At 42.7% G+C, this 25,621-nt stretch overlaps 1 protein-coding gene across 2 annotated transcripts in view; it reads right to left on the bottom strand.

The window, feature by feature from the left end:
- Nucleotides 1–32: 32 nt before the first annotated feature.
- The window catches only part of EXOC6 (exocyst complex component 6), a 195,381-nt gene continuing 169,792 nt past the window's right edge, over nt 33–25,621 (bottom strand). For both annotated transcript variants that reach the window (XM_006147639.3, XM_014587534.2), the window contains exons 21-22: nt 2,832–2,944; nt 33–1,249 (exon numbers count right to left, since the gene is read on the bottom strand). In XM_006147639.3, coding sequence (XP_006147701.1) covers nt 1,117–1,249; nt 2,832–2,944 — 246 coding nt within the window. In that variant the 3' untranslated portion in view covers nt 33–1,116. The remainder of the gene's footprint in view (nt 1,250–2,831; nt 2,945–25,621) is intronic.

The following is a 25,621-nucleotide window of genomic DNA, read 5'->3' as shown; positions in this document are numbered from 1 at the left end:
GCTGGGAGCAGATGAAATAACAATACATCTTCAACAGCTTGTCAACCTTTTTAATATTGCGTCACACAGTCAGGAGAGGTACCCACGATCTGTACACTGATCTTACAGAGCCAGGTGTGCAGCCCCTGAGAACGCACAGGGAGTATTCGGTATAAACACAGAGAAAACAGCAGTCAGATTTGTTTGCAATTTGGACCCTGGCAACTTACACAAAGGAAACTGTACAACCGCCATGGGCTTTCCAGAGTTCATTGGTTTGGCCTGTTCCCACAGTGAGGGGCACGGTGGAGACCTGCCTCGGGAGCAGCCTGACCCCTGCGGTGACCTCTGCATGGGGAGCCTGGCTACTGGTGCACAGGCTGCACCTAGAGGGGTTAGCCCCAGTCAGTCCCTCTCCAACAAACAAAACCAGAGCAATCCTAGAGCCGGTCAGTACCAGGAGAAATCGGAGATGTTCACCCCCTCTGCGTGAGCGTGAAAGACCCTGCATCTTCGGGAACTCCGAAATCTTTTTCTTCATATTCAGAACAATTAAATTAAACCATCCAAGTAGAACAAATAATTTCCATCCTTACTACATTAAAATCAAGTTCCATTTCGGGGAGCTTTGAAGATGTCTATTGGCTCCTCAGAATCAGCAGAATTAAAAATTTTTAGTCTACTTAAATTACACTGCAGTGGAAACAAAGCTAAAAGTCAGAAAATGGCAGTGAAATGCTCCCACATCAGACACAATTGCATTCCATATTCATCTACTGATGAGAAAAAAACCCACAAAATCATTTAAGTCAAAATAGAAAAAAACGTGTAAGAGGCATAAAGCTTGCCTAATGTATTTGCAATCAGTTTCATATACAACTTTTGACTTGATTTATATATTAGTTTTGCCTTTTTCCCTTAAAAGTAAAAAAGTCACATATTCCATATATAAAATAGTATTCAATTATGTAAAAATCCGTACAAATGATATTACTGTTTCTTGTTCAAGCCCTCGGCAGTGTCTTTTTCCTAATGTATTTTGAACTCTATCAACACATTACTGTTTCATGACCAGTGCTTGTTAAAGAGCGGTGCTGAGTCACCGACCTGGTGTCACGGAATGCGAGCGACTGAAGTCTATGTGTGCTGGGACATACCATTCACCAGGCTTCTCAGCTGTTTCACCACCGTCTCAATCAGCTTCTGTTTGTCTCGATCGTTCTTCCTGAACTGAGCGAATATATTGTTCTTTTTGCTAGTATCCTTCATCCTACAAACATAGGGGGATGAAGAAGCTTAGTCAAGAGAAATGAAAAGCTCTGCTGTCGCAAGTGAACTATTTTGGCATGCTGTGAACTATCTCACACTAAGCCTATGTGAAAAGTGTATGCCAAAGAGAATAGGTACTAAGGAACTCACAGATACAGAAACCACACAGAAAAGTGGGACCAGCAGTTAGCATAATGGCTATGTCGCTGGACTCCCATGTAGTCGACTGCAGTTCAAGTCCAGGACCCGGTGGCTTAAACTCATGCCGGGCGGGTGTGCGTGAGTGCCCATGATCCCTGGAGGAGAAGGGATTGCGGCGTGGCCATTCCCCCTGGGGGGTGATTTCTCACTTTCTGTGTCTCTGCACACGCCCTATAGCAAAAACCTCTCCAAAAAAAAAAGAGAAACCACACAGAAAATGAGCAAGTTTCTTATTTTATAGAAAGTGCTTTTGCATTAGCGTGTAAATGTAAACTATGCTAATTTTTCTAGTTTTGTACTATCTCCTAATATCGCTCCATGAAGTATGCTAAAATACACACCCTCTATGGACTCTGCAAATCATTCACAGCAGGACACAGTGAGAGGAAAAATAGAAAATGATTAAACAGCAAGGTTTTGGCCTCAGTGATGCTTCATGGCATTGTCAAATTTATATTTATTTTAAACAGTTCTTCTCATCCTTTCAAATCAAACACACCAGAGAAGTCTTCAAGTTGTGGGAAAATAATATTTACTTCTAATTTTAAAAACTAGAAGCTTAATAATGATACCTAGAATGAAATACAATCGAGTGAGGAGAAACTCTGCCACATACTAGTGTGAAAGTAACAGCAACATTTGTGTTTTGTTGGGCAGGATGTACCCGTAATCCCTGGTCCCTTGCTTGTCAGTGTATTAGTTTTTCAAGTTCACGTGCTTCTGTCCTCACAGACTCCAAGTCCAGCCACAGGACTGGACAGCACTGGTGGCACACACTGCAGGGCCTGGCCACGTCAGACAAAATGCCTCTCTCCTTGTTAGAGATTAAACACACACACAAGCTCCAGTTCTCACTCGTAGATGCACTAAAAGTATTTGTAAGGTCAAGCCAGCCTGCAGCATAGGACACAAGAGGGAAAAAAAATCCCGCTCCCATACATAGAAACATCAATCGTGTGAGAAACTACCCTAGCTCTGAAGGGTAAGAAAGAAAAGTTTATCTTTTGCTCATTAAAATGGTCTGAGCTGGCCAGCTGGGTGGGCTGGCGAATAAGGCTGCTGGATCCCACGTGGTCAAACATGCGGTTCATCTGAACCAGGTGGCTTGAGAAGCACACCAGATACATGTGAACATGTGCCCAAAGGAGAGAGACGTGGAGAAGGGACTGTGGAGTGACCCTGTCCCCTGTGGGGGCTTCTTCACTTCTCTCTGTCTCCGGGAGTCCAGAACTCTAACGAATTAGGAGGGATAGAAAAGGACTGCACTTCTAAGTCTCATTTATACTCTTCTCTTCTAATAGAAATCGAATTCTTCATTCTATCACGAAATAAAAAATATGCTTAAATGGTATAAAAAAAAAAAGCTTTCAGCATATACTTACTTCTCCAAAAGAGTCAGGGCTGTGTTTGGATTCACTCGAAGATATTTAGAAGCAGGCTGTCCGTAATCTGCTAGATAAGTAGACCAATCCCAAACCATAAACAGGTCCAGGAGCTGAGGAAGACGGGAACATGTTTGATCAACTCTTGATTATTCAGCCACAGTTAATATATAAATCAAGTTTATGCAATTTTTGGTCTATTTTGGTATGCCTTGCTTCTTAGAATAAGGAAATTCATTTTTTAAAACTTCTTTAACTGCACTTTATAACCAAACAGTATATATCTTTTGACTTTGAAATTATTACACTTGTCAGTGCTTGCTTTCCTAATAACATACCTTATTTTGAAATAACTGTAAAAGAACGAAAACCCTGTCAATATAACTATATTAGACTTGTACTGGACCAATGGATGACATAATGGTTACATTGCTGGACTTCCACATAATCGTCCACAGTTCGAGCCCAGGACCTGGCGGCCTCAAACTCACACTGGGTGGGTGTGTGCATGCCTAAAATTCTGAGAGGAGAATGGAGGAGAAGGGATTACAGCATGGCCATCCCCACTGAAGAGTGATTTCTTGCTTTCTGTCTCTCTGTCTGTCTCTATCTCTCTGAGGTGAGTGCTTACACCCTAAAGCAAAAAAAATCTCTCTTAAATAAATACAGAGATTTTATCTTTTCTTAAGAATTATTTTATTTAGGTTAATTAATTAATTAATTATTTTTCTTGGAGAGTTTTTTTTTTTTTTTTTTTTTTTTTTTTTTCCCTTTGGGGCGGGGCGTCTGAGAGACAGAAAACGAGAAATCACCCCCCGGGGGGATGGTCACACCGCAATCCCTTCTCCTCCATTCTCTTCTTGGGATCTTGGGCACGCACACACATGCGCTCGGTGTGAGTTTTAAGCCACCGGGTCCGGGACTTGAACCACGGTCGACCATGGGAGTCCAGCGACATAACCATTATGCTAACTGCTGGTTCCCATTAATTTTAATTTGACCAGATAGAGACAGAGTAGAAGAGAGAGAGGGAGGGAAAGTGAGAGAGCAAGCCACCAAGTCCAGGAGTCAACCACAGTCAGCCATGGGAGTCCAGCACCCTTAAAGATACTTCATCTTGGGACCGGCAGATGGCGTAATGGCTACATCTCTGGACTCCCATATAGTTGACCCCAGTTCGAGTCCCAGACCTGGTGGCTTAAACTCATGCTGGGCATGTGTGCGTGCGTGCCCAAGATCCTGAGAGGAGAAGGGATGAGAAGGGATTGCGGTGTGGCTATCCCCCCTGGGGGGTTCTTTCTCGCTTTCTGCCTCTCTGTCTCTCTCGTTTTAAAATTTTTTTATTTTTTACAAAAAGATACTTTACCTTTACATATTATTTAGTCAGTAGTCAAATTTAACTAGTAAGGGTTGGTGTACTAACTGCATGAAGAATGTTAGAGAACTTAAACTGAACTTTTTTTCTTAGAGGTGCGTTTACCTTTCAGAGGAGCTGTTTGCACCTAGACTTTTTCAAAGTAATTTAAGCCAAAAGCTCAGATAATCTCAATGAAGTGCATTAAACAACCTCTGTTGGATTCCCCCGGTGACAGACCCTCTGGCAGTATTATGAAAGGAGGGCTTCAGGATCCAGCCTGTTAACTCTGGGTGATCGTTTTGTATAAACAAACAACAACAAGGAAGAAACCTTCTTGTTTTCCATGGTGTCTTAAACTCAGCTATTTGCTTTATAATCTCTAGTTAGAACTGTTGTCAAATATGGAAGTAATCTTTTAAAAGCAATGCCATGCCTAAACCAAAGCACCAAACTCCTTATCCAACTTTAAAACCCTAATCCCCTCTAAGCCATTTAAAACCAACTTCCTATCCCCATTTGAATTGTTTTAGAAAGCTAAATGCTTTACCTACTACCTTCCTGAAGTTTTTATATTATTTTTTCTTTTTGTTTTAACTTGCTTTACAAGGAAGGGGTCTGTTGGTTTTGCTTTCAAATGAAGAAAACATTGCATTTACTCATAGCTACAGAGAGTGGACCTACTAATAACTCTGAAAGGGATAAAGCTGGGTGACTAACGCCATCTAAGAAAGGTGACCAGAAAATGGCTTTTCCTTAGGAAGGTAAGGGCCTCCTTTGACTGTCATCTCATCCAGTTTATAGTTACAAATAGACACTTTGTGGCAAAGGGCAGGAAATTCTACAATGGAAAATGTTAGCTCGTGAAAACCACTTTGTTTTCTTTCAGACAAGGTAACAAACATTCCAGGCCACACCAAAAGCTGAAACACAGGAACAGAAACTATGCGGAGACAATGTTAAAGAATATACCGTCTGAAAAGAAAATTAATTTTTGACTGTGGTCTGGTAAGAAGTACACTTCCCCCTCCTTTCATAAGGAGGAAGAGTTACTCTCATATACACAGATGTGAGAATGTGAATTGATAGAACATCCCTGGAATGCGTTCCTGCAGTGCTTTAGCAACTGGATAAAGATGACCATGCCCTGTAACTCGGTAACCCTACCTCTAGGACTCTAACTTGAATAAACAGTAGACAAAAATTTATACACAAAGGTATCAATCTCAAAAAGGCTGTGTCATTAAATAACTGAAATAGCTTACATGTCAATACTAAAAGAATGGGTAAGCAGTAAGGTAAACAGAAACAATAAATATCATGTGGCTATTATCTAATTAATATGTACATAGACTTAAATAACTTGCGAAGATGTTTATGACATTTCTACTTAAATTACATGAAACCCATCAAAAAGACTGGAAGAAAATTTGAGGAAAATGTTAAGAATGGTTATTTGTGTGGCAAGATTATGTGTTAACTGTTCTTTTTTTTTCATAATACTCTTCAATGGTCATGTGTAAAAACTGCAGTTAGAAATAAGGTTAATATAGTCATATATTAAAATAAATTTCAGTAATACCTCTCACCAGTTGTCAGCCAAAGCCTCTTTTTGAAGGATTTCTTTTGCAAATATATGTATGTTTGCACCAGTGAGGGTGTAAGTACATAGCAGAAAGTAACCGGTTAGAATAGAATCCCGGCTGTAATCGCCCTTTCTTTCCAAAAGGCATTAGCAATGTGACCTTTGTGTATGGAAGAAGAAGGAGTCTTAAAACAAGGCCCATTTTCTCTTGGGCTGATCTACCCCCAGGTGGGAGAGGAGGAGTCTTCTTAAGGAATTAAAAACCATACCATCTCTCTGTCTTTCTGGCACCCTATAGCAAAAACAAAACAAAAACAAAAAAGTCTCTTTAAAAAAAATAAATAAAAATAAAAGAATTGGTTCTTCTACAGCACAAAATCAGATTTTCCTAAAGAAATACTATGCTTACAATGTTCATATATGGTCAGATACTCTTATTCAAATTATTAGACCTGATGGTTAAGGTGCTGAACTTTTTTTAAAAATATTTTTTGAAAGAATTATTTATTTAATTGTACTGATTCATTTGTTTATTTTAATTTGACCAGAGAGAGATACAGAGAGGGGGGGGGGAGGGAGAAAGCAAGCCACCAGGTCTAGGACTCAAACCATGGTCAGCCATGTGGGAGTGTCCAGCGCCTTAACCACCATGCCACCTGCTGGCCCCAAGGTGCTGAACTTCTACAAGATAGACAGAGGTTCAAGTCCCAGACCTGGCAGCTTGCTTTCTCATTTTCTCTCTCTTTGTTTCTCTCTGGTGAGTGCACATACCCGATAGCAAATTAAAATAATAATAATAAAAATAATAAAATTAAATAATAAAAAAATGTAGGCTTTCAAATTTTACATTAATTATTCACAGAAATACATGTTGTGCATATTTAATTCATAGATACCTGGAAATCTGCATAAATTTGAACAATAATGGTAAGGGAATGAATGCATTGCCAATTGTAGATAAAAGACCAAGAATTTAGATAAGATTTATTCATTCAACAAATATTGACTGTCCACTCATAACGTACTATGGTTGACCCTAGAAATACAGCATTGAAGAAGACAAAACCCCTTTCTTTGAAGAGCTTGACTTATGAGTGGAAAACAGTTAACAAGGAAACAAGTTATACTTTGAGGCCAACATGAAGAAATTACAAAGAAAAGAAAAAGACTCATGCAAAACCTAGCCATTTACACGGCAGTGACATGCGAGGAAGTCGCTAGCAAGCCATTAAAGAGTAAGAGAAAACCACTGCTGTAAGTAGAAGCTGGGGACTGCAGATTGGTCATCACCAGCCTGTGACTCCGACAGCCTAAACAATGTCCAAGTCCCTGAGGTCCCGTGAATGTGGGTACAGAGGGAAGGTGGTGTCTGCAGGCATGCTGAGGTCATATTCTGCTTTCCCATGTCCACGAGTGGAAGGACTTTTCAATGCATGAAAGGATTGGAATAAGTAACGGAAATAAGTTCCACAGAGCTAGCCAGACGACTAAGTGTTCTGGCAGAGTATAGCCACTCAGTGGGTGTTCAAGAGACAGCCAAGCGCTGATGACGCCAGACACTCGTTCCAAGCTTACATGGCGGCCTTTTCTCCTTAGGTTTTCTAAGTACAGAAACGAGCACCCCACAGACTACTTGGCTTATGTTGACAGTCCCTGTAAAAGGTCAATGTTGGCCAGCAGGCAAACTGAGGCAGCCGAATGCCATGAGTTCGACTTCCCTCTGTCTCCAAGGCTTTCACTTGGTACTAGCAAAGAGGGAGGATTCCCTCGTGACAGAGAGCTGTGTCTGATGGTAACTGAGGTCAGCCCTCAGGGAAAGCAGCACTAACATTTCGGAATAGCCCACTAGTACCTCTCATCCATAACAATCTTAAGATCCCTTTTCACTTTTTTTTTCTTTTCAAGAGGTTTTTGCTATAGGGCTCATGTACTCACCAGAAAGACAGAGACAGAGACAGAAAGCGAGAAATTACTCCCCAGGGGGGGATGGCCACGCCGCAATCCCTTCTCTTCCATTCTCCTCTCGGAATCTTGGGCACACGCACACACACACACATGCCCGGCGTGTGTTTAAGCCACTGGGTCTGGGACTCAAACCGCGGTCAACTACATGGGAGTCCAGCGACACAGCCATTACACTAACTGCTGGCCCCTCTTTTCACTTTTTAAAAAAAAATTAATTTTATTTATTATTTTTAAATTTGCTATAGGGCACATGTGCTCACCAGAGAGAGACAGAGATGGAGAAAGAGAGAGTGAGAAGGCAAGCTGCCAGGTCTGGGACTCAAACAGTGGTCAGCCATGTGGGTGTCCAGTGCCACCACCGCACTCGCTGGCCTCCCTTCTCATTTTTTTAGAGTACAGTTCTATTGACATGGCCGTAACACAAAACCAAGACTGTATGCCTGGACCCACTGAACACTATGCCAGGCTGCATTTTATGGACTGAGCCCATTTCCATAGGTTGCTCACCTATGCTCTTTTTCTTTTCTTTTCTTCTTCTTTTTTTTTTTTTTTTTTTTTTTTTTTTTGGGGTTTTTGTTTTAAGGGGGGGCAAAGACAGAGAGAGACAGAGAGAAAGAAAGTGAGAAATCACCCCCTGGGGGGGACGGCCATGCTGCAATCCCTTCTCCTCCATTCTCCTCTCAGGATCTTGGGCACGCAGGCACACACGCCCAGCATGAGTTTAAGCCACTGGGTCCGGGACGCGAACCGCGGTAAACTACATGGGAGTCCAGCGACATAGACATTATGCCAACTGCTGGTCCCCCATGCCTGTTCTAATCAAAAAGCACGATCCCTTGATCCTTGATCTTCGATTGGGATGGCTTGAAAAGATGATGGCTCTGGATCACAGTGTGGCAGGAAGAAACGGTGCTGCCTGATACCATAGCTGACATTCACCAACTGTCACTGCCTGGGGCTGCCTCCCACGGTTGTTTGGGCACCGTTGGATACACTATATTCTTTTTTTCTTGAAAGTAAAGGATAGTTTATTACGTAAAAGTGAAAGTACATTCCCAACAGGTAGGAGCAGGCAAGTGTGAGAGAGAGAAGCTCAAGGACCCTGGTAACGGTCTTCCATGGGGTTTATAATTTCCCAGCCAGAGTTGTGTCGGATGATCATTGGCTAGGCCCACTAATTGCTTTCATCCCATTGGCTATACATCAAATGTGGCTGGGCCCACTGACTCATCTCACTGGCTATCAACTAGACAGCCCCCACTGAAAATCTCCAACCTCCATTACCTTGAGCCAGGAATTGCGTGCCCTGATTGGTTCTTCTATCTAGCCAATAGGCAGATGTTCCAGCTTCTACTTCTGCTTCCATTTTCTAGCTTCATTATTGCCTCATTTTCTCAACAAGAGGCATGATCCCCATAAATCTCTTTGGGGAGTTGAAAGTGGGTGGTCCATCTCCTGTAACTGCTTCATGCTGGAAAGAGGCACTGGGCCTATCTACCAGGGACCAGGGAAGTCTCGCCCTCTCTGGTAGGTGGGGGAGCAGGGCCAGGGCAGGTGGATGAGATAGTCTGGGGGGTGTCACAGGAGGGCTGTCGGGGCTGGATGACACGGGTAAGATTCCGCGGAGGTGCCAAGGGGTACAGACAATTGCAATTTTATAACCTAGTACTTCTTCCTCCATCACATGAACCTTCTGTGGTTTACACGGAGGGCCTCCTGGGGTTCCTCGGTGGTTCTGACAACTTCTCTGGACAGGGGCACAGAGGATCTCCCCAGGCCTCATCAGTGCTTCGTTTCTTCTCCTTGGCTCACCAACAGCCTTGGTGGTGGCTCTCCGTTTTGGAGTTGCAACAGTTGACTCTCCAACGCAGGGATCTTTGCCTGTTTCACACACTGACCGCAGTGCCCAGGAGGCCGGGTGCAGTCACTCACCCAGCATCCAGTCTCCTTACACTTGAAGCAGGGACCTGCTGGTTTTTCTCTCTGGTTTTGGGCCAAACTCATGGACAGTAGGTTCTTCAAGTTTTCCAACAGGCGCAGATGGTCTTCGTTATGAGATTGGAACAGTGTTGCTGGATGGCTTCTGTGATGCTTCCAGGGTCTTGGTGTTCCAACATGGAGCTGAACAAAAGACTCCAACAGCAAAAGCAAAAGGTAGTTGATGAAGCAGAAGTGGAAAGTACCTTCCTGGGCGGTAGCAGGAGGAGGGGTGGGCGGACAGAGAGCAGCTCCAGAGGCCTGCGCTAAGTTCTTAATGTCAAACCCGAAGTGCGGAAAACCTCACATCTCTATCTCATGCTTTGCTTCCTTCAGATGACAAAGCACAAAATATGTTTGTTATTAATCACACAAAATCTCTCATTTCAGCCTTGAAAATAAACAGTAAGACATGGTCTCAACAAATGAATTTATTAGCTAACACGTATACCTGAAGTTCAAAGATGTAGATCAAATGTGAACAAAAATCAAAAGCTCCCCAGATTATCCAAAGGCAATTTTACAATTACTTATTAAAGGATAAAGTCAGGCATATGGTAATGAAAATTGGTATTAAGCTCTAGAAATGGGTTTGTTCCAATAGTCAAGAAAATAATTCCACATTAAATCCTTTTGGGAAGTCAGCAAAGTATGGATCATATGAAAATGAACAGTGAAATAAGGAGCCTTGGTTCTAGCTCGTCATGATACAGCATCAGGATTACCCAAAATTAGTATCCTATCTTTCCTTTTTTCACCAAGGATTCGAAACTACCCTTCATAACTAATCTGACAAGATGAAGTGGATTTATGCCAATATTTGTAAGTGAGTTGTAAGTTTCACTTCCTCAGCTCTCTGTGTGAGTCCAGCAAACAAAAAGATCAGCTTAAGGAAAGAGATGGTTGCATGGGTGGTCCCATTTATATGTCCCACGTAGCTGAATCACTTCAGAATCACTGAGGGATTCCCTGTGTCCACCCACGGGCTTGCTGACAGCTTCCCCTCCTGCAGACCCACTCCTGACCGCTGAGAAACCTGGGTCTCAGACCTGTCGAGGTCACTTTGGACAAAAAACACAATGACTCTAGGCAAACTCAAAACCAGTCTATGGAACTCTGGAAGCAACTTTTTGCCTTTGCAGAGATGAACCCACAGTGCCAGGTCATTTTTCTCCTTGAATCTGGGTTAGCTTGCTTTGTTTTGGGTCTTTTGGGTTTTGCTTTTGAAGCACCTCAGGGGCAGTGACCCAAGACAGAAGATAAATAAAGTTAAGCCAACCTCAAGAGAACAGCAGTTGGGGACACCAGGTTTGCTTTTGTAAACGCGAACAGTGACCTGGGGGCTCAGGGCCAGCCCCAGTCCCTCAAGTTCTCTTTTCCAAACACAAAATCCACCTGGGACCTCAGGGTTGGTTTGCGGATTCCAAAAGTAAACCAGGAGATCATTTTTCCTTTGCTTCCAAAAAATAAAACAGAGGCAAGGGTTCCTAGAGTGCTTCAGAGATTTAAACAACAAAACCCTAAACCTAATACAGCTTTCAGGAAGAAATGCTCGTCTTTTAAACAAATCCTGAGTAATTGGCCTCTATGGCGGGGGGGGGGGAAGAGAAAACTGGGTCTTAGGAGGGTAGCCATGTGGAAAGAGAATCGGGTAATCGGGTCTTTCCTAAATTGCTGGGAATCAAATGCTGAGCTCCGCCTGACGACGACGTTTAAAGCACTTGGCTTCCCTTCCTTCCTGGCTACCTGAGAACACCACACCAGGAAGAGTCCACGTGCAGCACAGAAGAGAATTTTACGTAGCAGGCAGGGGGAGCCTAGGCAAACTATAGACACAAAACTGAGGTGTCTCCAGTTGCCTCGGTTTTTTTTTTTTTTTTTTTGGGGGGGGGTCCATATTTTTGGCTGTTAACTGTCCTCATGCTGCCATTTTGCTTTCTGAACACACCCACCCAGGCCTGCCCTCTCCAAATGTCCCATTTGCCAAACCTGCTCTCAGCCAGCCTCTCCCCTGCTCCCTCAGGGTGTGGTCGGCCATGTAGGACCAGCTTCTCTAGATCCCCAGGGATCCCAGCTCCCCAACATTAAGCCATGCAGTCAGCCCCAGAAAGACGTTAAATTCTTAAAGAGAATTTTGATTGCCTATTGCTTAAAAAAAAAAAAAAGTGTAATTATCCAAGAAAGAACATTTCATGTAATTTTTTCAAGCAGAGTCACTTCAAATGGTTGAATGAGATTTCGGTTTTTATATACACACTTTTTCTTTCTTCAGTCGTAAGAGTACCCACCTCTGCTTCCTCATATTCTAAGGCAGGCCATACCTGGAGTGGCAGGACTTATCTAGTTACCCAGACCAGAAACCTGGATTCAGTCTGCCCTGACTCCTCTCATAACTCCTTCATCTAACATATATTCCCGTGGTAATGGCGCCAGTTAAACCTTTAAAAGTTTCCTGAATTCACTTTCTTCTTATTACCACTGTCAGACATCGCAAGTTCTACCCTGGCTGGCCCCCTTTTAATTTTATATTAGTTACTTATTCTATTTTTATTTATTTATTTATTTATTTTTTAGAGACAGATTTTTGCTATAGGGTGCATGTGCTCATTTGAGAAACAGAGAAAGACAGACAGACAGAAAGCAAGAAATTACCCTCCAGGAGGGTAGGGGTGGCTACACCACAATCCCTTCTCTTCCCCTCTCCTCTCGGGATCCTGGTCACCCATGTATATGTGTCTGGTGTTGAGTGTTAAATCTCTTGGTCAGGGACTCAAACCGAGGTCCACTCCATGGGAGTCCAGTGACATACCATTATACCATCTGCAGGTCCCTATTTAATTTGATTTGCTTGGTTAGATTTTTGCCATAGGGCCTGTGTGCTTGCCAAGACAGAGAGAGAGAGAGAGATGGAAAGAAAGTGCGAAATCAGACCTCACCACACTCCCCGCACCCTCGAGATGCAGACACTAAAAGTTTCCTGAATTCACTTTCTTCTTATTACCACTGTCAGACATCGCAAGTTCTACCCTGGCTGGCCCCCTTTTAATTTTATTTTAGTTACTTATTCTATTTTTATTTATTTATTTATTTATTTTTTAGAGACAGATTTTTGCTATAGGGTGCATGTGCTCATTTGAGAAACAGAGAAAGACAGACAGACAGAAAGCAAGAAATTACCCTCCAGGAGGGTAGGGGTGGCTACACCACAATCCCTTCTCTTCCCCTCTCCTCTCGGGATCCTGGTCACCCATGTATATGTGTCTGGTGTTGAGTGTTAAATCTCTTGGTCAGGGACTCAAACCGAGGTCCACTCCATGGGAGTCCAGTGACATACCATTATACCATCTGCAGGTCCCTATTTAATTTGATTTGCTTGGTTAGATTTTTGCCATAGGGCCTGTGTGCTTGCCAAGACAGAGAGAGAGAGAGAGATGGAAAGAAAGTGCGAAATCAGACCCACCCCCACCCCCCGCCCCCTTGAGATGGCCACACTGCAATTCCTTCTACTCCATCCTCCTCTGGGGATTTTGGGCATGCATGAGCACACCTGCACCTCGTGTGAGTTTCAAGCCGCTAGGTCTGGGATTCAAACCACAGTTAGCTATATGGGAGTCCAGCACCTTAACTACTACGCCACCTGCTGGCCCCACCTTTTTTATTTTCTTAAAGACAGAGTCCCATCATGTTGTGATCCTAGTATCTCTGCCACCCCGCTAGGACCCATAGATGCATGCCACCAAGCCAGCTCATTTTCAGACAGTATCACTATGTTGCCCAGGCCAGCTGCGAGCTCACAGATCTTCCCGGCTCTGCCTCCTGGAGGAGCTGGCATTACAGAGCATGCCACTGTTCCTGGCCTTTACATTGGACCAGGAGTCAGATGCAGGCCTCCGGTGTGGCCGAGGGTCCTAGCAGCACACACTGTCACAGCAGGCCCCGCAGACCTTACCTCTGACGCCTAACTCTGCAAATCTATACTGAACCTGTATCTTGTACACTAAGAAAATGTCTGTCACCGTTGACTTTACATGGACACGATCCATAATTAAGACATTTCTCAATTTTTAGTAATGTTATAACTCTCCTGAAAGTGAATTTATTATTTATCAATTTAATTTGTGCTAGACACTGTACTGAAATACTTCACAACCAAAGTTCTGCTCCCGAGATTACCCTCTGAATACCAGTAATGCCACCACTAAACACGTTAAAATAAACGTTCCTGGGTCATACATGCGATTTTCTGTCCAGATTCACTACGTCATCTGCTATGCTTACATAACAGGTCGTTATGTAACAACTTCACCCGCGAAGCTCAAAGACTTCTGATACCAAGGCAGCGAGACCTCGAAACTCAGGATGAGAGGTGTGCACTGGGTGTCCGGGTCTCTCTGGTGAGTCATTTTGCTTCACTGAAGCTCTGAAGAAATAAGATCTGCTTGTATGAAGTGACATGTGGAAGAACTTGAGCGACCAAGGCAGACAATATGGATTAGCCCATGAGAAAACAAAGTGTATGCAGACTCCAGGATATGGCAGTTGCTAGCATGAAAGCAGCGAGCCTAGGCTGGGGTTTCTTTAAGTACTCCTTTATAATGCAGCTGTTTGGGAAAACAGGAGGGAAGGGACAGCTAATTCTTTCAGAGCTCAAAGACTCTGAGTACTCTTCCTCCCTCCCAGTAGTTGTGATTTAAAATAAGTCAAATGAAAGCTTGGAGCATCTATTAGCTGGATAGGGTTAGCCTTTAAAAACTCAATCACGTATTTTACTAAAACTTCAGTCAGTCAGGTGATATTTACAATGTGCCATTACACCGACCCTGGCTTTAATCAACAACAACAACAAACAAGGCTAAACTGAAATTAAAACAAAATACTTAAGACCCCAGAGGCACATCTTACCATTTTCTTCTTAAAAATGGAACTCAGGCCATTTGGATAACTGAAACAAACCAAGACTGTCAAATCCCAATTACCTCAGAGGAAAAGGGGCATATTTCTATGGTAAAACCTCGGCAAGCAGTGGGAACGCAGGGACTTCAGTCCTAGCCCTGGCAAGAAATCTCTGGTGGAATGGTGAATTTCCGACTCGAGCTTCATTTGCTCTGCACTGTAGAGTGAACGTCAGGTTTTGGGTTCTAGAGTACAGATACAGATCCTTTACCATTTTGCCTGGGATTCCTGGATGAATGCAAGTTAGTCCACCACTATACTGAGCACAATAGAAATAAGGCGATGAGTCTTGTATGTATGTCTGTTAAAGAGTGCAGTAGCTTGACATTTGTATCTAAGGGAACTTGAATCCGCACTCATTTCCTTCTTTCAAATCACTTAACAGATTTCCTAATCTTTACTCAAATAATTAAAAAGATATGTATTCAGTTTACTTTTCTTGAAAAGGGGCTTTTCTTATGCTAATTAACCCCTGATTATTTAACATTTCCTTTTAGACTGATTGTGTACAAAATCACATCTTGTCCGGCTGGTGTAATAACTTGCTTGATAAACTTGTCAGAATGCTAGTTGCTTAGTATGTTTCAACAGATAAACGTGGTCTTCCCACAGCCTCAGGCATAATTAAATACGGACAAAAAAGGGCAGTTATCAAACTACGCTGAAGCTGATTCACTAAGGCAGGAGCTCACAGCATGGAGTCAGAGTTTACTCGGGGTCTGAGGCTTGCGTGAGTACTGTTAGTCACGGATTCTGGAGACGGTAACAGTGACAACACTGCCACACTCTGATACTAATGCAGGTATCCATCTGAACTTCAAAACGGGCAAGAGATGGACTTTTAAGATGCAGCTTGGCTGAGCAGCAGCTACTGGGCTCCTGGTAAGTAGGTGCTGACTGACATCCGCCCCTCACTACAGGTCATAGCAGCCAACTACAATAAGAGAAAAGAAAGAAAGCAGCAGGGGAAGACCTCACTTTTGGGGGGAAGAGAAATGCAACTACTGGAATTAAACAGCTTGCCATCCAAGTCTAAAGGCCTGTGTGATGTGAATCTGCACTACAGGAGTGCAAGAAGAAATCCCTACCTGACCTCTGGATAACCTAAACAGGAAATTAGGCCATTCCTAAGCAAAAGAGGCTGTGTCATCCTGTTAAGATAATTGTTTCCACTGATACTTTGCAAAAGCATCTTACACTAGGCCATCAGAAAACACTCAAGCCATAGCGTCTCTTCTTTGTCATACATAAAAGCAGTGCCTGGACCAGTGCCCTGGTTGAGGAAGTAAAGTTTGTGGATGATAACTAGAATAATGCTGGGAGAGAGAGTTAACAAATAGGTAAGAAAGTTGGAAGTATTCTCTTAAGTATTTACAGATTGACTGAAAATAAATTCATAAAATACTAAAATATAGAATTTAGTTCTTAGTAAGATCTGAAGTAATTAAGAGAGTATTCAATGATTTTAAGGGCTCAATGAACACCACAACTTAAAATGAGTCAGCAATTTATTTTCATTTTTAAAATTATTTGTTTAATTTTATTTGTTGTTATTATTCTTCTCAATTTGACCAGACAGAGCGAGAGATACAAAGAAAGATAAATAGTTTGAAAGCAAGCTGCCAATTCTGGGACTCGAACTGTAGCCGGCCAAGAAGGAGTCCAGGGCCCTAACCACGATGCCATCTGCAGGCCCCAAGTCAGCATTTTTAGAAAAGAACAATTCCTAAACACCTGATATTTGATTATGGTGCTTCAGAGTGTCAGAAATTGGCACTATTTTGGGGAGGGGAATCAAGCTGTTCCATTTTCATGCCTCCTCCATGGGTGCTATTTGCTTATCTGATTATATTCTACTTGCACAAGAATCCACTTAAGAGATGATGTTCCTCCTGACACTGTTGGTCCCACTGGGTTGCTCTAACAAAACAGGGTCATGTATCGCTGAACCACAGGGACACATTTCGAGAAACGCATCGTGAGGCAGTTCTGCTATTGTGCGAGCAGAGTGCACGGACACAAACCTGGATGGCATAGCCTACTACACACACAGCTAGGCTATATTCTACACAGCCTATGACAATTTGGGGGACCACCATCATACATGTGGTCTGTCGTAGCCCAAAACATCATTATCAGCCACGTAATTAAGCCACAGATTGAGTAGTTTATAAATAACAGCACTTTATTTCTCAGTTCTACAGACATACCATAGCACTCACCAATTGTATTCTTTTAAAAAGAATTATCTAATTTTATTTACGTGAGAAATCACCCCCTCCTAGTTGGGATGGCCACGCCACAATCCCTTCTCCTCTATTCTCCTCTCAGGATCTTGGGCACATACGCACATGCACCCAGCGTGAGTTTAAGCCACCGGGTCTGGGACTTGAACTGCGACTGACTACATGGGAGTCCAGTGACACAGCTATTACGCCAACTGCTGGTCCTAATATTATTTAATTTGCTATCGGGCATGCACACTCACCACAGAGAGAGACAGACAGAGAGAGAGAATGAGAAAGCTGCCAGGTCTGGGACTTGAACTGTGGTTGGCCATGTGGGAATCCAGTGCCTTAATCACTATGCCACTTGCTGGTCCCACTAATAATATTTTTATATCTATGCCTCTCTTAAAGCCTTTCCCATTCTAATTTTTTATTATTCTTTTTAATCAAGGTACTTTCATTTTGAATTACTCATTTAAGGCGATTATAAATGCTGAATCTCAACTTCCTCTTCTGTAAAAGGAAGGGTCTATGTTCACACGTGATCAATACTGTATCTGACACTGGCGGTGAAAAGATGTTGGTGACACCATCTTTGGATTCAAGGAGTTCATAAATGCAATGGGAAAGATATTCACACAAACATAATTACAAATTAACATGCTAATTACACTGACAGAGCTACATATAGGTGATCGTAATTAGAGCATTAAGTCTCGGCTGGCAAGTGGGAAGCAGGCTCAAGAAGCTGCCTTAAATGGACTCCAAACAGAGCCTTCGGAAGGCGTCAATCAAGGGAAGGACAGTGGGGTATTTCAAGCAGATGGGACAGCATGAAAAAAGGCACAAAGATGACAAAGATGACAAACTTGTGCTTATGAAGTGTCACATGCTTTAGTGCTGCTAAACTGAAATACGAGTAAGGGGGTGACACAAGATAGCTGGAGAAGGGGCAGGGCCAAGCCACAAAAGAATGGACATGTATGTATTACTTGCAAGGAACTTGGTGGCTGCCACGGGAAGTTCAACATAAGGGAGCTGACGTGGTCAAGACATGCTACTTAGGTAGCTCCAACGGTTTTGTGAAGAATGGATTGGAAGAGAAAAATCTTAAGTCCAGAAAAATAATTAGTAGACTGCTGTGACAACCTTAAAATATTAGGAAAGTCATGACATATTTTCCTATGTCTCTCTATGCAGAAATGTGTCACGACTTTCCCGATGACCCAGTACAACGGGATAGACAAGTTAGGGTAGAGAAATTGGGACAGACAGGCAATAGGCAGGTCATTAAGAAGGAGAGAAGAGGATGGGTTGAAAAATATTTAGGAAGAAAAATTTCTCAGAACATGATCATTGATCGGATGTAGGGCATGGCCAAGTGGTCCTACCAACCCGAAGGAGCACACAGAAAGGAGGTGTGCTTTTAGAGTGAGGGAAGGGGACAGGTTGACAGCCCTAGCCACGGAGGACGCGGTATACCTACCTAAGTAGAAAGGCCAAGCAACTGGGCACGAGTCTAAAGCAGAGAGATCTGTGTCAGAGACAGGAGCCACGGGAGCTCATCCAGGTAAACCGAAGGGAACAGCCGTGGGGACACCAACATGTGGCGGGCAGGAGAAAGACCACAAAGGCGAACAGGAAGAATGTTCAGAGAACACAATCTTTGAAGAAGAGAAAATTTTAAAGAAGACGTGATCAAATGCAGCCGAAAGACCCAGTTGGCAGACTGAAAGTGCCTGTCAGCCTTCTCTGGTAGTCTAAGTGAATGCTGTTTCAGAGGCATGGCAAAGCAGGTAGCAGCGGGTTAGGAAATGAATAAGAGATGAGGAATTAGGTAATCTATTATAAACGACTCTTTTAGGAAATCTAGATGCAAAAGAAAGAAGAAAGAAAGGAGCCAGCAGGTGGCGTGGTGGTAAAAGGTACTGGACTCCCACATGGCTGACTGTAGTTTGAGTTCTAGACCTGGAGGCTTGCTTTCTCACTTTGTCTCTCTCTCTTTCTGGTCAACTTAAATAATAATAATTATTATTATAAAGTTAAATAAAATAATTATTTAAAAAAAAGAAAGAATAAAGATTGGAAATGTCCAGGAGTGAAGACTAGAAGATTCTCTCTTAGCCAAGACAGATTTAAGCATGTTTTTAAGGTAAGCAGTTAGGAAGAGAATAAAACAGGAGAGGTGGATGAATGATGAAACAAAGTGTCACAGAAAAGACAGGGTGTCAAGGGTCTAGGAAGATGGAAGAGTTTCATTAAAATGGTTCCCTATCACCTTAAATGGAGAGCAAGAAAGTAAGGATGAGTGTGAATGCAAATAACCTGATTGTAAAAGCAACAGCGAGGCATCCACGGTGATACAGGTAAATGACAGGAGGCGCAAAGGACTGGAACTCTCACTCAAGAGCAGGTGAACAGTGGTCTATAATAGGAACGGGGAGCTAGGGCGGCCAGTGAAGAAGGCTGCGGGACTGGCAGTACCTCCGAACTCTGAGACAGGGAGGGGAGGGTGCATTCTGACAAGCTGCAGAAGCTTTATGGCCATGTACAGTGGAGGAAGTTTTCAGTTGCACAGTTTAAGAGGGCTAAAAGAAGTAAAAAGATACAGAGTAAACAAAACGAGAGCATGAAGCAGTAAGAAGGTGGAAAGAAAAAGTACTTAATTTCATTGAGAAGTCAAATATTTGACTCTCCTAAGACGAGGGGTGCTTGGCTGGGAAGTGCTAGAATGGCAGAGCCTGACCAGGTCTCAGAGAGAGGGGGTGGGAGACGGCCCTGAGACCTTTAGGGGCTGAGAAGCTTCCATTTGCACAAGCACTCCGGGATATCTGGAGCAGCAGCAACTCTGAGAGCAGAGCTTCTAGAGTTTGGAGGTTAGATTTCTGAAGTCCCTTCCAATCTCAAGCCTTAGGATTGGATGACCATGCAGTTCACTACATCACAGACTGCAGGTAACCAGCATGCACTCTGACATTTAAGAAAACACAAAAAGAGTAAAAGAAAAGAAAAAACTATCAACGGTAAAAACACTCTAAGGCCTAAACACTGTAATGTCTACCTGAGAAGGAAGCTTAGGCAATACTAATATAACTGATTCTCAGATTTAAAAATACAGATGATGGGGCCAGCAGGTGGTGGTTAAGGCGCTGGACTCCCACAGGGTCAACCAGTTTGAGCCCCGGATCTGGAGGCTTGAAAATCATGCCAGGTGCAAGTGCTTGTGTGCCCCAAATTCTGAGGAGAATAGAGCGGAAGGGACTGCGAAACCGTGTGGCGAAACTGCCCTGCCCCGTCACTGGGGACAATTGCTCATTTTCCCTCTCATTGTCTCTGTCTCTCTCCTGTGAACACACACGCTCTGGCAAAAACCAAAATACACACACACACACGCATATATACAATGTACAATGAATCCTGAAAGACGACACAATGTTCACTTAATCACCTGCTATTCGTTTTTCATCTCCATTTCAGACCATTAGCTATATTCACGTATAACTTTTCACTTGAACATCTCATTCAAGGGGGGTGCTGGCTTCTCCACACTTTAAAAGCAGAAACTTTTCGGAGCTTTTTTGTCTTAATGTATGTGAAGTAAGATTAGGATCAAATTTGTACGTGAAGTAAGATTAGGATCTAAATCCCTCAATTTATAAATTAAATATATAAACGACTGGACCAGGGTGGTTTAATTTATATATGATTTCTTTAATTTTTCCATTTAATTTTATTTATCATTATTATTCCATTTGACCAGAGAGAGAGAGAAAGTAAGCCGCCAGGTTGGGATCGAACCGCAGTTGGCCATGTGGGAGACCAGCACCCTAACCACCACACCACCTGCTAGCCCCAACATGACTATCTTTTTTATGTAATGGTTAACCAGGTTCCTTTTAGAACTCTTGTAAGAGTCACACTTAATATGGTAAAAAAAACAGTATAGTCAGTCTAGGGAACTATTTTATACAGCAAAAGATCCAAATAGTAAAAAATTATTGAGTCTGGTTATAATACTAATTAGCATGTGAAATAAACAGTGCATTATTGTTAGTTATCTGACAGACAATCTTAAACATCTCATAACTATCCTCCAAATTCTGCTGGTGGTACCAGCAGATGGCATAATGGTGACATCGCTGGACGCCCATGTAGTTGTCTGCAGTTCAAGTCCCAGATCCAGCAGCTTAACACTCATGCCAGGTGTATGTCTGTGTGTGCCCAAAATCCTGAGAGGAGAATGGAGGAGAAGGGATTGCAGCATGGCCATCCCCCCTGGGGGGTGATTTCTTGCTTTCTGTCTTTGTCTCTCCCTGTCTCTCTGGTGAGCACACGTGCCCTATGGCAAAAATCTCTTTAAAAAGTCATATTATACACTGGTTTATAGTTCAGTTATGGAGATAAAGACTTTCTCCTATGTAACACTTACCTAAAAATTAATCATAGTATGATAATACATATAAGTAATACTCTATATTTGCCCAACAACATATTTACACGACATAAATTTCCCCGTAAATCTATTAATTTTGTTTCTTATCATATTGCCAAGTTGACCATTTAATTCTGATTGGTACACTTTTTTGGAGAGTTATTGGGAGTACCCAGTAATTCTACTTCTGAAGGCCTATGGAAATACAGAAGTGCTCAGTATGTATTCCTAAGCATATTCACTGCAGCGCTACACAGAAAAACTAGAGACTCCATAATGTTCAACAGAAGGAGACTTGTTTAATAAGTTATAGTACATTTACACTACGGAAGTATGAAGAAATGAAAAAGAATGAAGTAGAAGGGATGGCAGGTGGTGTGGTAGTGTGGTGGTGTGTGGTTAGGGGTGCTGGACTCCCACATGGCCGACTGTGGTTTGAGTCCCGGACCTGGTGGCTTACTTTCTCAATTTTCCTCTCTCTCTCTCTCTCACTCTGTCCCTCTCTGGTTGAATTAAAATAATATATAAATAAAATAAGTTAAATAAAATAATTCTTTGGAAAAGAAAAGAACGGAGTAGATCCATATGTAACCATATGAAACCACATTAAGATGCATTAAAACATAAACGCATAATAGCATAAATGAACCCATTGTTCTCCTCCCCCAAAAGGAATGAACTCTACATGTGTATGCATAGGTATGCGCATATGTGTGTGTTGGCATGCTCATTCTGGAAGGAAGCATAGCAATTGCTCTGCGAGAATGAAGAGAACAGAATAAGAGCTGTTTCTTTACATTATTTTTTTCAAAATTTATTTTTTCCATGAGAAAGAGACAGAAAGAGACAGGCAGCAGGGTCTTCCTCAGCAGGGTCTCCGAGCCACCACCCGGCCCCAGTCTCAGCCAGCCCAGGTCACACGTGGTCACAGGCGCGTGTGTTACCCACACGCTCAGGGAGTCCCAGGACAGGACCCAGGACCTTGCTGTGAGGGTCTGGGTGCATCCCTGCTGTGCCCCCACCTAGTCCTTACGCATTTCAAACAGTGGCCAGGCGATGCCAGTTTCCGGGTTTTGCTAACTGTACACAGTGATGTAAAACGTTGCCATTGTTGAAAGCTGGGTGCAGTGTCCAAGGACACTTGCAAGTTTAAGCAAGCAGGGTGTGTATACAATATAGTAACAAATATGCAAACAAAAGAAGATTTGCTTAATTGTACATATTTATACCTGCTTGTGCATTTCTTTAAACATTTCAAAAAAGTGAACATGTATTATTTTTGTAATTACGATAGTGCTCCCATGCTTATTTGTGTTTTTGGTTTTTGAAAAGTCATTTCGGAGGTGGATTTTTCCAAACTTCAAAACAGCTCTAACCTTGACTCTTAAAATAATGGTAGAAATCTGAGTTTAAAATATGTATCAACAACTGAAGGCACAAATTACCTATGTATTTAAGCGCATAGACTGTAAACTTCCAGAATAATAACAATGAAGCAAAAAGAAGAAAAAGGAAAGGCCGTTTAGGTTCACACTAATCCTTTATAATCTTAAGTTCTCCCAAAGGGCAGCATAGTTTTCTAATATCTGGACCTCAAGGTAAACTCTGTGAGATGCCTGGTCTTGTTGGGTCGGGGGATGCACCTAAATACATCTTCCTTGAATCCCTTGGCACGTCGAATGCACCCAGCAGGGCCTAAGGAGAGACTGTCTGCTGGAGGAGCTGTGTGAACAAGCTTGTTGTCCTGCTCCTACACCTGCTCAAGCATTCGGATACTACAACTTTGGCAAATCTCATTAATACTTTAAGAAGTCAAAGACTTTCAAACTTCTAAAGAAAGTTCCTGTGAAGTAGTCACAGGGGCAAGTTTAAGCAAGCAGGGTGTGTATACAATATAGTAACAAATATAATGCAAACAAAAGAAGATTTGTTTAATTATAGTGGAAATAATTGTTATTTAAAAGTGTCTTCTTCCTCATAATAAAAGAATAAACTGGACTAGTAGCAAAAGAATTGTATGTTATGATGCCTTAAGATTAGAAACAAAAGACAGAAATTTCAAAGTAAAGTCTTGGCAGACACCCAGTCTCCACAGCACAAATTCTGGCCAAACAATTCCTTTGCAACTTCCAAGGCCTGTTTGTATCCCAAAGTTATTCATTTTGAGTCTATTTCTAAGGCTCACCCTATCTTTCTATGGTGATAGACTTATGAACTTATTTGTTTGTTTGTTTTTGCCATGGGCCACATGCACTCACCAGGGAGGAAGAGAGAGACAGAGACACAGAAAGAGGGAAAGTGAGCAATCACCCCATGGGTGGATGGCCATGCCGCAATCCCTTCTGCTCTATCCTCGTCTCGGGATTTTGGACATGCAGTCCCGCACACGTGCCTGGGGTGATTTTCAAGCTACCAGGTCCAGGACTCAAACCATGGTCGGCCATGTAGGGGTCCAGCGCCTTAATCATCATGCCATCTGCCAGCCCCATGAACTTTTCTAAAGCTCATCATTATTTGGGGGTACAGCTGAGGACTGTGAGACTGCGCATGAAAGGGTAGTGGAAAGTGGGTGTGGGGGATAAGGAACGAGGAGGTGGGTGCTCAGGGTATTGCTCTTTCGAGTGCGATCAGGGAAAGGAGATGTAAGGTCCTAATACTTCGCCATGATGAGACCTGGCACAGCAGCCGTGTCGCTGCCCTGACGACACGCGGTAGGCACAGGCAGATGACAACCAGTGACCCTCTGATGACTTCGGAATGTATTCAGTAACTTCAGCAATGGAGATTAAGTATGCCTAGAATAAGATCTCCCTGAAGTTAATTTTCCCTCACAGACCTCATCAAACAATCAAAATACATTGTTGAAATAGTTCATGAAAAAATTTTCCAAAGTCATACAGTAGTTATATTTTTAAAAATAATTATTTATTTCACTTTACTTATTCATTCTTTTTTTTTTTTCTTTTTTTGAGAGGTTTTTGCTATAGGGCCATGTACTCGCCAAAAAGACAGAGAAAGACAGAGAGACAGAAAGCGAGAAATCACCTCCTCCCACCCCCCGGGGGGATGGCCACGCCGTAATCCCTTCTCCTCCATTCTTCTCTCAGGATCTTTGGCACGCACGCACATGTGTCTGGCGTGAGTTTAAGCCACTGGATCCAGGACTCAAATCGGGGTCAACTACATGGGAGTCCAGCAACATAGTCATTATGCCAATTGCAGGTCCCATCATTCATTTAATTTTTTAATTTAACCAGAGAGAGAGAGAGAGAGAAAAGGTGAAAAAGCAAGCCACCAGGTCCAGGACTCAAACTGTGGTCGGCATGTGGGAGTGTCCAGCGCCTTAACAACTGCACCACCTGCTGGTCCCCCATAGAGCAGTTATTAAGAGAAGCAGGACTCCAGTCTGTTTCTGATTTCCTACACTAAATAGTGTTCCTGTCGACGCGTTGGGTATTTCAGTGACTTTCTTTTCCTACTTCTTAGTTTCTTCTGCCCTTTAGTCACTATAGCTTTCAGAATCCAAGAGTGTCTTCAACTTGACCTTCACGGATGCCAACTAGCTCGTGTCTTGAATGGCTAGGTCTTACTTTATCATCCACTGCTTGGGTCTGTTTCCCTAGTATAGAGCTACCAGATGCCCTCAGTAAACATTTGTTGACTAACGGAGTAAACACCAATGAAAACCCCTCCATACATATGATTTTCAGTGCACACAGTTTTAGAATTCCTCTATCAAGTTTTCATTGATTTATACACTGAACTTTTCCCAAAAATTTTTTTTCTAGGTTTTTGCCATAGGGAGTGTGTGCTAGCTGAAGAGAGACAGAGAGAAAGTGAGAAATCACCTCATCAGGGGATGGCCATGCTGCAATCCCTTTTCTTCCATTCACCTTTTCAGATTTTGGGCATACACACGCATGTGCCCAGTATGATTTTCAAGCCACCAGGTCCAGGACTTGAACCACAGTTGACCATGTGGAAGTCCAGGGCCTTAACCACCATGCCACCTGCTGGCCCTTCCAAAATGTTTTTAAGCAACGTATAAAGTAAATGTAACATAAATGCAACTTCGTATGAGAAAAGCTAGGGTTACAAAAATAGGGGAGTAGTATAGAAGATGAGGTTAGTATGCGGAATGCATGTGTTACTATCACGTGGCTATTCTTTTTTTTCTTTAAAAGATTTATTTATTGAGACCAGCAGTTAGCGTAATGGCTGTGTAGCTGGACTCCCACATAGCTGATCGCGGGTCAAGTCCCCGACCCAGCGGCTTTAACTCCCGCCCGGGTGGTT

The sequence above is a fragment of the Tupaia chinensis genome, unplaced genomic scaffold (genome assembly GCF_000334495.1).
Source record: "Tupaia chinensis unplaced genomic scaffold, TupChi_1.0 Scaffold000217_1, whole genome shotgun sequence".
NCBI lineage: Eukaryota > Metazoa > Chordata > Mammalia > Scandentia > Tupaiidae > Tupaia > Tupaia belangeri.
Note: the sequence above shows the minus strand (reverse complement) of the source record. Positions and strands in the feature narration are given on the sequence as shown.